Source organism: Gordionus sp. m RMFG-2023, chromosome 4 (assembly GCF_954871325.1).
Source record: "Gordionus sp. m RMFG-2023 chromosome 4, tfGorSpeb1-WG-v2, whole genome shotgun sequence".
NCBI lineage: Eukaryota > Metazoa > Nematomorpha > Gordioida > Chordodea > Parachordodidae > Gordionus > Gordionus sp. m RMFG-2023.
The window spans coordinates 15,623,117-15,638,066 of NC_088778.1; the positions used below are offsets into that span (position 1 = coordinate 15,623,117).

At 24.5% G+C, this 14,950-nt stretch overlaps 1 protein-coding gene across 3 annotated transcripts in view; it reads right to left on the bottom strand.

The window, feature by feature from the left end:
• The window catches only part of LOC135927885 (protein SSUH2 homolog), a 78,588-nt gene that overhangs the window by 8,449 nt on the left and 55,189 nt on the right, over positions 1-14,950 (bottom strand). For all 3 annotated transcript variants that reach the window (XR_010572201.1, XM_065464126.1, XM_065464127.1), the window contains 4 exons: positions 13,146-13,280; positions 12,748-12,811; positions 9,756-9,885; positions 3,210-3,554 (listed from right to left, as the gene is read on the bottom strand). Coding sequence is in view for 2 of the 3 variants with exons in the window: in XM_065464126.1 (XP_065320198.1) it covers positions 3,210-3,554; positions 9,756-9,885; positions 12,748-12,811; positions 13,146-13,280 (674 nt within the window). In the remaining variant the exon portion in view is untranslated. The remainder of the gene's footprint in view (positions 1-3,209; positions 3,555-9,755; positions 9,886-12,747; positions 12,812-13,145; positions 13,281-14,950) is intronic.

The window sequence follows — 14,950 nt, forward strand, 5'->3', positions numbered from 1 at the left end:
CATTTGGTAGGTATTTAAAATTAAATTTGGTAAGTTATTAAATAATCTTCAGGTATATATTATTTATGCATATTTAAATTATATGGTAAGTTTGATAATAATTTTATAAATGTTTCAAATTTTTGGCAAGTTATCAATAAATTTTCAAGTTTTTAATTGACTTTTAGATATTTTTTATGTCTATATCTTCGCAAGCAATAAAACTTTGCAAATTAGCACGAAAAAATAATTACCAATTTCTTGAGACGCAGGCTAAATTGTGAATTTATAAATATTTTTTCGCAAGGTAACGCAATTTATTAAATTTTATTTTTAAGTAATTTTGGACTAGGTTAGGCTTAATGTTAGGTAGAATTAGGGTTCAAAGTGTCACTAGATATCGGGTAGAGTTAATATAAATTTAAAAAGTGGCATGATACAATTGCTAATTGTTTAATAATTTGTACTCGATTCCGCTAATTATAATAAACCGCTAATGTATTTGGCTGGTATAAGTTGCCCATTATTCTTAAATTATTTTTATTTATAAAAAATAATAAATATTACCTTGCGGATTAAATATATATTACCATATTTTTTAAAAATCTAACTACTTTGAATATAGATACTATTGTAATAATTAGAATGTTATTATTTGTATTTGTATTTGCATTTAATTAAATAGTTATTTAAATAAATTTTGAATAGTTATGGAAAATAGTTTTTTTTATATATAAAGTTAAATGAGTTCATGTAAAATTTAAATATGAATATGACGAGATTATATGAATTTTATTAGTATAAATATAGAAGAAAAAAAATGTTATATGAAGAAGAAATTTTTTTAAATTTAAGTTGACTTTAATTTTTATTTTGCCTTTTGTTACTTTTTCCTTTTATGTTAATTTATAATTTATTAAATTACAATTAATATTATTTAATAAGTAATTAGTATTTAATTTTATTTATTCTATTTTTTTTTGCATTCTCTAAATTCTCATATCTAACATTGGTGCCTTATATGCTATGATTCGCCTAAACCTTCAGTCTAATTAACTCTGAAAAGAAATTCTAAATAAAGGTGGAAGGGGATGTATGAAATGACCATCGACACGATAAAGAATGAGAGCAAAGAAACAATGGTATCAATATTCAGGCAAATGGTCGTAGTTCAAAAAAATATAGAATTAGTCGTTTTAGTCTCAAGAGATCGTGATAATTAAAAGGAATTCGTCACAAGAGATCTTTATACGTACGAGTGATCGTTTTAGCTCTAAGAAATTCTTTATTATTAAAGATATACGTTTAACGGTGAATTTAGTTGATAATATTTAGCAAAATATTAGGTTGTTGATTAATCAAAATCATCATAAAGAGAAACGGCTTTCATCATTAGAAAAATCATGTCGCAATCGAGCTCATTTAGAGATCGGATTTTTATTTTTAATACAAGAAATCGTTATTGTATAAGAGATCTTGATTACAAAGAATGATTAAGGTTACAAGAGATTGGTACCGTTAGGATCGTGACAAAAGCCAAAATCGCTACAAAAGAGCGTTATCGATCGTAAACATTATGAGACAAAAGAGATGCCTTCGCGAAAGATGGGGAAAACTCAATGTTTAAGCTGTAATCGGACACGAACGGTTGTTAGAAACTAAGAGAACTAGGCAAAGGACAACTGTAGTTATAAATTAGAATACATTAAAGATTAAGAAGAATAGATTTGGTGGGGATACAAGACTAAGTCGAAATCGAAGAAAGGTTCATTCGCAGAAGGGTGGATCCAACATAAGTGGAAGGGTGTTGTAATAATTAGAATGTTATTATTTGTATTTGCATTTAATTAAATAGTTGTTTATAGTTACGGAAAATAGTATTTTTTATATATAAAGTTAAATATTTAGAGTTCATGTAAAATTTGAATATGAATATGACGAGATTATATGAATTTTATTAGTATAAATATAGAAAAAGAAGAAATTTTTATAAATTTTCGTAGACTTTAATTCTTGTTACTACTTCCTTTTATGTTATTTATAATTTATTAAATTACAATTAATATTATTTAATAAAGTAATTAGTATTTAATTTTATTTATTCTATTTTATTTGTATTCTCTAAATTATATCTAACATTAATATTAGAAGTTGAATATTTAATATGAACACGAATTGAAGATGTACATTTAATTTATTAAACTAAAACGTAAAAATATAAAATCAAACAAAAATATAACATCAAACTAAAATATAAAATCAAAGTCAAACTAAAAATTATAAAAATTTTTTCTTAATATTACATTTTTTATAGCTATATTTATATTACTAAAATTTACATCATATAATCTCGTCGTATACATATTCAAATTTTACATCAACTCTAAATATTCAACTTTAAATATAAAAAAAAATTATTTTATGTAACTATTCAAAATATAAACAAAACTATTTAATTAAATGCAAACAAAATAATACTATTCTAATTATCACAACAGATACATTAAAAGATAACAACATTTATTATTAGATTAAAAGAAACATAATATTAATTTATTTTAATTTAACTATTTTGAATATTGTTATATAAAAAGATTATAAAATTTATTATTGATTAAAAGAAGCTTTATATAACTAGTATTGAATATATCCAGTAATTTAATTTCAAAGACATTTGTAAAAGGAGAAATGGGAACTTTGCGCATGAAAATAATTTATAACTCATCATTTGTTACCTATGCATTTGCATCTACATATGCATCAAATCTATATTATAATTCAAAATAGAAATCGAATTATTCGATTTGTATTCGTTTTTGAATATACTTATTCCCAAATGTTCTTGTTAAACTCCGTAAAAATAAAAATATTTTTAAAAAAAATAAATTTAGCCTAAATTTTTCTAAATGTATAAATAAAAAAGACATTTTATTAAAATATTAATTTAATATTTTAAAAATTATAATATGCTTACTTATTGCTTGTATTTATCTCTTTATCTTATAATATAATATGCAATTTGCTAAGACAAAAAACATTTTTCAAAAATAAAATTTTATTTTTTCACACTCGTCATCTCATAGATAAATTCTAGATATGAGGTTTACCATCTCACAATGATATTTGACTCTTAATTAAACATTATTAATAAAATTAAATTAAACCACCAACATTGATTTAAAAATAAAATAAAACTTACGCCTTTTGAAAAAAAATAGTTAAAATTTTACAATGTAGGAAGATGTATATGGAATTTCGATATAATGTTCAGTTGTAATAAAATTTTTGTCAGGCATATAGGATATTGACCAAGGTTCTGGAGGGTGACCCTGATTTTTATTTTCTCTTTCCTCCTCATTTGACTGTTTTGCATTTGAATCTATTATTTTGCTTTGGTATGCAGCATTTTTAAGATTATCGAATGACTTATCAAGAGACGTAGGGATTTCATACTCTTCGTCAAGGCATTTGCTATTTAATGTTTCATTAGGAGTCTCGTTACTTGAACTTATGTATTCCCAAGGATCTTGTGCCCATTCAACCGATCTAGACTCCGTGAAAGTTTCTAGACTATACTTTATATTATTAAATGATTATTCATCATGAAAATATAATTATAAGAATTCGAATTATTATAGCCAGCTGATTATAATTATAAACCAAAGCGATTCTCAACTCGACCCCCTTTGATTTTTTTAAAAACACGAACTAGAAAAATATTTTAATTTCCGACTCAGCTTACTTCATGAGATATATGGCCATCTTAAAAACGCGAAAATTCCAAAATACACTTTTAATTTTAAATATCTCAATAAGTAATAAAACTAAAAAATTTAAATTTTCTTAAATAGCTCTAGAATAGCCATTTAATATGATAAAATTTATTTTATTGAAAATAAGTCTATTAACAAAAACCATAAATAGCTATAAAAAGATAATTGCTTTATTTTTACAATTTTTTTTTATAGATAGACATTATACTCCCCATTTGTACAAATTCCTAGACTGGGACGAATACTCGGCAAGGAGTTCTTGCACTTTTAGACAAGTTTTATGGTCAAAATCCTATATTATATTAAACAAAAATATAGTAATTTCTTTTAAAAAAGTGATCAATATAGAAAAAATTTACAATAAAACTAAAATCTTAAAAAAAAACCCTGACTTTTTTGCATTTTTTTGAATATTAAAAAACGCAAAAATACGTTTACCAAATTGTAGGGGAGACCGGGGTAAAACGATAGGCATTTTGCATATTTACCATAAAAATTTTAAACAAGAGTCAAACACAATAAATTATAGATCAATGTAAAACCCCATCCCTCATCTACAAGATAAAAAAAAAGTGTAGCCCTCTACTTATAATATTCTAGGAGCTATGATTAGTTATGTCAAACTGCTCATTTTCGCCATTTTACCCTGGGTACAGGGTAAAGTGGATAAGCGCTGGGGTAAAGTGGTTAAAATAATATTTGACATATATTTATATTTTTATTTAACAAATATAACAAATTTAAGATATATTTATGATTTTTATTTACAAACTAATCAATACAATAAGGACATGTAAAGTAATTTTCATAATTAGCACATTTAGAATGCGCCCATTTAAGGCACATTGTACATTTTAACCATTCATCGCCCTCGCGACTATTTTTATAGTTTTTTGCAAATAACACATAAACAATTCTTTTTATATCTTTTTTCTTCTCTGAATAAATAATTTCAAATTTCAATATTAATTAGGTAACTTTATTAGTAATGCTCATGCTCAATTATATAATATAAAAAATTAATTAATACTCAATTCAAATACAAACAATATAATTTAATTACTTGATTACAGGGGCCCTTACAACGGGGGGGGGGGGTCCGAAGCAACTGCTTCAGTAAATTTGAGTGGGGGTACTTTTTTTACATCCATCATGATCATGTGATTTCTGGTTTATAAATGTAATAATAAGACCCCCCCTCCACACACTTAATATTTAATTTAATATATTGACGGATATTTTGGTCGATGTTTAGTAATTTTGTTATCCGAGATTTCTTGTCATAAATTATTTTTCCAATTTTAAAATATGCCTAAAAATATTAACCAAAAAAAAATACAAATGCCTAATAAAAAATTGCAAATCGCATAATATAAGAGATGAAAAATGGATAGATCACAATAGAAAAAGACAAGAAAGAATGTGTAGATAATAACCGTTCTATTATAAGAATTATAATAAGATGTTTAGATTATTTAATATCTCGTAACCAAGCCTTCTGGGGGAACAGGCAACAAGAAGGCAATATGATGGCCCTTATTAAGCTTATTGCAGATTCTGAACCTATACTAAAAATGTATATACAGCAAAATGAAGAAAGAAAAAAGGATAAAAAAATAAGGGATTAAAAACGAAATTATATTCAAACCTATTATCATATAATAACATAAACCTTCTCATTGAAACCATGAAAAATATGGTTATAAAAAAATTCAAAATGAGATTACATTTAACAGGTGCTTTTCAATCATAGTTGATGGCACATACGATGTTTCGAAATCAGAAGCAATAGCTTTGATAGTAAGATATGTTGAAAATAGTGAGACGCCGAAGCCTGTTGAAAGACTGATTGACATATATTGTACGGGAAATACCACAGGTCTCGATATAAAGCATAATGTAATATCCAAACTTGGCTCGATGAATTTACCCCTTGAATATCTAGTTGGGCAAAGTTATGATGGCGCCTCAAACATGAGTGTAAGAATCAATGGTGTGCAAGCCTTGATTAGAGCAGAGGCGCCAAAGGCATCTTTTATTTGGTGTTATTGTCATCGATTAAATTTAATCGTTGTTCAATTATGCCAATCAATTAAAAAACTTCGAAATGTTCTAGGAATACTAGATGAGATTTATGTCTATTTTAATGGTGTAAAAAGATATGAGGTACTCAAAATTCAGTGTAATGATCTGAAAAAATCGCAACGATTTCTACGCGTCAAGGATACCACTCGGTAATAGTTCCTTATTTATTTAAATTTTAAATGTTTTTTATATTTAGAAGCTGGCTATCATCATATAAAGCTATTGTAAATTTTTTTCAACTTTATGATGCCTTGAGGGCAGCTTTAACAAATTTAAAGGATTCTGAAGATCCTGCCACTTCCAATATGGCTAGTGCTATAGTCTTTAGAATAGAAAAATTTGATTTTATCATATCACTTTGTGTTTTGGATAAAATATTGTTGATAACAAGTTTGGCTTGTACAAAATTGCAAACCATTTCGAAGGATATAGGGTATGCAATAAATCAAATTCAATTGGCAAAAGATTGCTTGATTAATTTGAGAAGTATAATATAAATTATTGTCTTAATTATTTTTTAATCTAATAGATAATAACACTGAATTTTTGGAAGTTTTTTCAAAGGCGCAAGATTTTATGAAGGAGAGAAATCTACTTTGATTTTGAAAGTTCTAGACTTCAAACATTACAATCCAAAAAGGAGAGGTATATATACTTTCGTCATTAAATATAGAAATTTTTTTTAGCTTTAAAATAGGTGTGTTTTATGCTGCACTCGATTTAATTATTATGAAGTTTAACGAAAGATTTAATGATGATTCCATGAAATTTTTACATCAAACATCATTTTTTACGCCAAAGGGAATGACAGAAAAATCAATTATTAAAGAAGATATCGAGGATATCTGTGAATTTTACAATTTAAATTTAAGTCAAATTTTCGAAGAAATGTTGAAGTTTAGAAATATTTATAAGATGGCCAAAATGGGGAATGTAATTATTACTCATGACCTAGAGGTTCAAGAATCTAAAGATTTGTCAGATTCTGAGAATTGTAAATTTATTTAATTAAAATATTTATACCAATACATTATTTAGCTTCTTCTGATGATGATGATAATTCAGGGACTTACGATTCAGATTGGAAAAACTATTCATTTATTTTACCTTATCGTTTACTTTAAAATTTTTCTGCTTTCCCTAATTTAAGAATTTTATATAAATATTTATTAATTATTCCCACAACCTCATGTACTGCCGAAAGAGTCATGAGTAAAATTAAATTAATTGAAACAAGACTGCGCAGTACCATGAAAGATTCTTTTCTCAATAATTTAACCATATTATCAATGGGAAAAATTTTATTTAAACAATTAAATACTGATGAAATTATAAATTCTTTCCCTTTCTCTTCCCCTAATTTATCTAAATTATTAATTTAGAAATAATATTTATAAAGTTATATTTTTTGCATTTTATTTATATTATATATTAAAAATTGATGCAATAAAAATTATTTTTGAAATTTATGGGTGTCATAATTATCATTTTTTCGAAGGGGGGGGATACTTTTCAAGGGGGTACTTTTCATGGGGGTATTCTGCTTCATTCGCTCAAAAAGTGTAGGGGCCACTGCTTGTTTAGGCGTTAATCCCATAAATGACCTACTTGCTTTTAATATGTAATCACACAATCTAGATTCTTCTTCATTTGTAAATATTTGTTTATGATCTGAACTTTTAATACCATTTTTATATCTTCTTCTCAATGTCAATAAAGATTATAATAAATGAATGAATGAAAAATTTAATGTGAATAATTATATATTTTAACCGTTTTACCCATAACAGCTTTACCCCAAGGTGACATATATTATAAATATCGTTATTGCGTGACTTCTTGTATAGCTATAGATGTCAGATAAATTTTAATTTATAGCTAATACATTAAGAAACATGTGTGCCAAATTTTGAATCCTGAGGATATGTATATTTTACTAAAAGCAAAATATATTAGAGAAGGATTTTTATATTTTTTGGGTAAAAAAACAGTTTTTTGACAAAATATATAAAATCAGGTAAGTTTTTTAAAAGATTAACATAGGTAAGAAATTAGATATAAAAATACATCTTCACACCAAATTTAAAATCTTTGTTCACAAGGGTTAAAAAGTTATTCGCGTTAACATTGTTACCCCGTCAATCGCTTTACCCCTGTCTCCCCTACTACAATGGATAGCACAAAACGCCTTAATTTGGAAGTATTAGGAATAAATAATATGATTTTGTAAAGAGTAATAAAGTAATAACTATGATAATAAAACTCAATAAATTTTTCCCATGTGAACCTTCGTCTCGTAAAAAAAATTCTTTTTAGATTTAAAATTTTTCATCTTGCAACTCTGAGATTACACGATGTACTTTATATTTTTGCCTGATAATTAAATTTTTGTGATAATCAAGAAATATATTTTCATTTTAAATATTATTTAGAAAATTAGGTTTATTATAACATAAATTTCTCAAAGTTTAATTTATTTAAAATAATAAAACAAAATAATTATATTTGACATAAAGTCATATTGAAAATTAATTCCAAGAGCAACCGTCGTTATTGTAATTGATAAATATTACATCACCGTTTATCTGCAAAAATTACATATTCATTAGCCAATTTATTTATTAATTTCAACAACTGAATTAGATGCTAGAGCAAGCCTGCAACATCCTTATGATAATGTGCCAACACCTATAGATTTATATAATTATGGGACTGAGATTCATTATATTTTTCAGCAAGGTTGAAAATATAAACATGGAAACCAATTTCGAAAATAGATTTTTAAAAGCCAAATGAATTCCCGGAACACAAAGATTTCATGCATTTATTTCTATAAAAGAAAAAATGAAAGTCAAATTTTATTCAAATTCATTAAATTATTTAATATATGATATTATTTAATTAATATGTTTATTATAATATCAATTTCCCATTGATTTTCATGTATTATAAATAATTAGCTAATAAAATTATAAATATTTTTACAATTATTTTTTTTAACAGCTAAACTTATATGTTAAATGCTATACAATGTCCATAGTGATCTTCATCAGGCATAATTTTACAAACACAGTCTGAAATTTTTATAAAAAATATGGGCCCTATCTCAGAAATTTATTATTTGTCCCCGGCCCGAATTTATTAAGATATAGAAATTATTTTTAAAAGAGTTTTGCATTGCTATGATCATTCTATAAACAAATAAAAAAATTGGCTATTTGTTTCTTGCAAAAATTTTAAAATATATTTATTTCATTTCAAAATTTTAAGCCGACCTGGTCCGATTTTTTTTAAAAAAATATTAGGCACAACCCAGAGATTTCGAATATTCATCCATTTATTTTTTTCACATGTCTAAATTTTAAGTTTTCTATTTATTTTGAAAATTAAAAAAATATTTTAAATATAAATGATATTTATATACTTATGCAAAATCTTTTGAACCAGTGTGTGTCCCAATCTAGAATTTTACAAATATATAGAAGTATAATCTCTACCTATAAAAAAAATTGGAAGAAAAAATAAGGAACAATTTTTTAATAGCCATCTGGTTTTCTATTTCCGGTTTTAGGTAATAGATTTATTTTCAATAAAATAAATTTTATCTCATATTAAAGTGCTATTCTAGAACTATTTAATAAAATTTAAATTATGTTTTTAGCTTGATTATTTTTTGAGATATTTAAAATTAAATATATTGTATTACAGAATTTTCGCGTTTCTAAAGGTGGCCACTACCATCATAAAATTTTAAAAAAAAAAGAAGAGGGTCGGGTTAAATCTTCAGTTGATTTAATATGGAATACAACTTATTCTCATTTATTTTATTGCTTTAAACCAAATTATATTGATCAGGAATATTTACAACTTTTAATGAAACTGGGGTTGTAAAATTGATAGAATCTTTAATGAATTTACTAGATAGATACAGTTATGATCCGAATCGATTATTGTAATTTCGTCTTTAAGGTTCCTTTTATAACATAGATATGGTTTGAAGCTATTTGCTATGATTTCCAAGGTTTCATTTCCTGTAAGAACTGGTACTCTTAAAATTCGTATAAAATATATTTAGGTCTTAAAATACATATAATTTTAAAGAATATATAATATGAATGTGTGCCTATTTATATATTTAATATTATGTCTAAAGGATGATTTTAATTTACTTTTGTAAAACTATAAGTTAGGAGGACAGTTGAACCTTAATATATTATCGTTTACAAAAGTAAAATTAACCATTAAATCTGGTCACGTTTAGACTTAACTTATCAGTAAAAATATAATTTTTGGTTGTATAAAAGTTCAACCCCAATATTTCAAGATTGTGATACTGAGGTATTAAATCGATTGGATTATTCATTTTTTATTTTAGAAAGCTTTGAAATTTAATATATTCGATATTTTTCGGTTTAGAAATTTTCTAAAATCTTGAATACTGAAAGTTTATATTTATGATTTACAAATTTATTACAGGCAAGGCTGGGCAATTTGTATTTTGGACCGCATGAAATTTTACAAACAGAAAAAATCTTCTACACTTCTTCGCGGGACGTGGGCCTGTGCTAATTCTATAATACATTCGCTTTTGTTACACTCACAGGTGTAAAAAATTAAAATCAGACAAGCTAAATATTCTAATCTATCTTGTTTATTTTTTGTATTTACTTTTAATTGAAATATTTAAATATATCCATATTTAGAATAGTTCTTTATTTAACTAACATGCTATAAAACACTCTTAACTTTTAAGCCTGACCTCCGCTAATATTTATTTTATAATAAATATCATTTTTTTTAAACCACGATATGGATAATTTAGGGCAAATTAAACGTGTTAAATGTATAATTTGCAGAGTTGTTTAAATAACCTTTTAAATGGATCAGATACAGAGACAGATATACGCCTGAAAAGTTATCTAGATAGAGATACATCGTCTAAAAAGTTATCTAGATACAGACACAATTTTTATTATACTCTTATATAAGGATTGCATAAACCTAAATTAGGATCCTATTGTGAAAATTCATGAAATGAGCTAAAACATTTACTCGATATCACATTTATCAAAATATAACTAAAATAATGATTTTTAGATTTTAATATAATAATATAATTATGAAAATATATGATTAAATGATTATAAATAATTATTAGATTTCAGTAATTAAATATTTTCAAAATTTTGATCTAAGGCTTCCTTGTTTATCTGTAAAGGCATTTTTAGCTACACTAAAAAGTTTTTCTACCTAAGCGCTTGAAGGGATTGTGGTGTTATATTTTATGAATAACAATTTTATATCAGGATATTCTTTAAAATACTAAAATATCGACATTCATTTTTGTTGTTGAGTATCAAAATTTATATCATTATTGACAATCTTATTATTGACGTCAATAGTGGCAACAAGATTCAATGTGTGATTGACACAACATTGATGATTAGGTAAACTATATGATTCTGATATTTAAAAATCCTGACCAATAGTATAAAGATTTTATATTGGTATTGGTACAGCTTCTTCATTTTCCAGATCATCCATGGATTCACTAGTATTTTTAATTAGCTTGAAAACTCTATAATAAATAATTATATATTTATTTATATTCATAATAAAATAAACCTAAAAACTTTGAGAAAATTTTTGGCATTGTCAATAATGGTCTTTGAGATTTTATTTTGAAGGCAATAATTCTTTGCTATATCTTGTAAATTCTTTGCTATTTTATCATATGCATGACTACCAGTCATTATTTTACAAGCCAACGATACACTTTTTCTTTTCCTACTTGTTGGATCTATATATAGTGCAGTGACTTCTATGTATGAACTAAAAATTAACATTTCTTAAAACTACTTAAATAATTTGTTCTTAATTATTATACAAATTTAAATGTTAGCTATACCGGCGATAGGAACTCCAACAATCTGTGTTGTGTTTTTTATCATTTTTATAAATGAAGGATTTTCAACAATTGAAAATTGCTGAATGCTAGCTATAATAAAAGCAGTTATTAAATCATCTAAAGTAGTTTGTGTTCAAGTCTGATGTCTTAACTAAAATATTGGACAATGAGCCTAGTACAAAATTTTCTTTAATAGATTTATTCTCCTTCCCCTTTTTTATTTTAATCAACAGTGTTTGATGTTTTCTCTTAATATTTAAAATTACAATTGTAAACATTTATTTAGTATCTATGCCCTTAAATGTTTTACAATGTTGCAAGTTGAGGTAATGCTAACTGAAATTTTCTTATTTTTTGGTAGACATAACAATTTTACTATCAGAGATTTGTTTTCTTTACTTTGAGATATTATTTTAAAATATGCTCTATAAATTGGCCATGGAAAAACAATGCCTGAATTTGCCGATGCTACATTGATTATTACTTCTTCCTCTTCATCACTATAAATATTAATCTAAAATAAATTTTAAAAATTATAATAAAATGGAATTAACCAATTCAATTGAAAATAAAAATGGCAGATTCCTTGAGATGGATTGTGATATTAAAATTTGTTTGGTTTATTGATAAACTCTCACATAATATTTAATGAATATTTATGTATATTTTTTTTATATATAAGTTTTAATATATTATATATATATAAATAATTTTTTATTATAGTTGTCTTAATATTCTTTAATATATTTAAATTATATGCTCATATGTAATAAAATAAATTTTGCATTCAAGTATTTTTATTCATAATATAAAAAAGCGTTAAATAAAGGTCCATTAAAATGTATCTTAAAAATTATCTAGAAACAGATACGGATACCTCTAAAATAATATCTAGATACAGATACGTTAACAATGATCTACATTTTTATGTGTAAATACAGTATCTAGATAATACAACAACTCTGATAATTTGTTAAAATAAATAAATAAAAAATAACTCACTCTTTATATTCATTCAGCGATGAGTAGTTTATGTCTGGAGAAGTGATTGGAGGGGTTATCATTTCTTATAATAGATGTCAATGCCATATAAAAAATAATTTTTAAAAATTAGTATATTATCCTTATTCCTTAAAAAAATAAAATAAATAAGGATTATCTCAAAATTGCCTGCCTAATATATAACTTTTTTTAGTCAATATAGTATCGTTTTCAGAGACAAAATATTATTATACAAAGTGTTTTCTCACCATCTTATTAAAATTGAAAAAGATAAAAAAGTAATTATTTCCAGGAAAGGATACTATATTACTAGAAAAAATTATAGTTATATTATAATTATTTTTAACCATAAAATATGATTAATAGTTTGATCATAATGTATATATTATAAATATTACTGGTATTCCAATCAATATATTCATATCCTATTGGAGCTTGCAATTTTAATTCTTTACCATTCACTTTATTTGAACTTTCATTGGTTTTGTTCTCATCGAATCTGAACTCATTTTCTTCTTGTAAGTTTCCAGAATCTCAAAATGAATATAAATATTTTCTATTATTATCATGTATGTATTTAAAATTTATAATATCTTTCTAAATATTCATTTAAATATTCATTTAAAATAATAATTTTCACTTAAAATTAATCAAAAGAAATTTTATATTCTCTTAAATAAGTTGGTTTCATAAATAATAAATTATAATGGTAAAACACAACATATAAACACATTTAAGTAATAAATTACTTATGCGATAAGATAATTATATATAAAACGGATGGCACAATATAAAAGTTCAAAATAGTGACAACATAGTTGTAGTCAGGGGGGTGGGCGAGGGGAAATTCCCCTTTCCCTTCAGAAATATATCACTTTTTTGTGAATATCATTTTGAGCTAATAAAAAATATCCTCCCCAACACAAAAATGTGTGCATATATCTTAAACAATAATTAGAAAGAAAGAATATAGAAGTTTATATTTTTTAAACTGTCTTAAGACAAATGTGAAATTTATTATAATTACTATTAATAGATCCATAAAATTACTAAATAATATAATATATCAAATATAATTTTTTTTAAAGTGAATAACTTTAATGTATTTTTCTTAATATAAGTAAAATTTAAATAAATTATTGATAAAATTAAATTATAAATTAAGTTAAAAAAAATTAACGCCCAATACAAACAGTCGACTATTATGTGTCGTAGATTTACAGTATATTGACAATCAAATAATTTTCACCAGTAGTGAATTATATAATTTACAGAAGATTATAAAATATTGACATGGAAATCATAAAATATCTTTTAAAGAATGTAAATGAAAAAAATAATTCTATACTTAAATACACTTATCGATAATTTCCTAACAGAATAAAATATTGTTACATTCATTTAAACATATGAATTATAATTTTTAAAATTTTAGTTCAACCAATATCAGTCCTTTTTATTATTATTATTTAACAATATAATTCCTAAGTGGGTACTATGAATGTTGAATATGGAATGGGTTATTGATTATTTTCAAAGTTGGATATAAAGTTTATTGATGTGTGATTGTTTTTGTAGTGGTATTTTTTATTTTATTTAATCATATGCTTATTTCTAGGATCTCACAATGAGAAATAAAAGTAAAATAAACATAGCCAACATAACTCTTACATGATCAAGTTTTTTTTAAATCGGGCATGGGCTTTTTATCTCTCCTATTATTTCCCATGGATGTAGCTTTTAAGTAAGGAGCTTTGCCTCTTGATGATAAAACAATAGTGATTATGCTAGAGAAAAATGATCCTATCATTTAGATAGTCCCAATAAGTAGTGTATTTTAACATTATATTTATATTTTTTTTAGTTATGTTGATGAGATCTGCAATAAATTTTATTATAATTTATTGATCAATAATTCTATCTTATAGATAATACATTCAAAAGTACAAAATTTGAAATCTGGTTAAATTTTCTTATATTTTAAAAATATGTATGTAATTAATTAAAGAACTTTACCATGCTATTTTACAATTAAGAAAAAATGCTGATTGTGAATATAGCAAGATTTTTAACATGGTTCAAAAAAAGGTGCATTCATATAATACGATAATAAATATGCCAAGAATTGTATCAAGACATAGGAATAAAATTTCCACAAAATCAGTTGAGGAGTATTAGGGGAGACCGGGGTACATTGAGTACA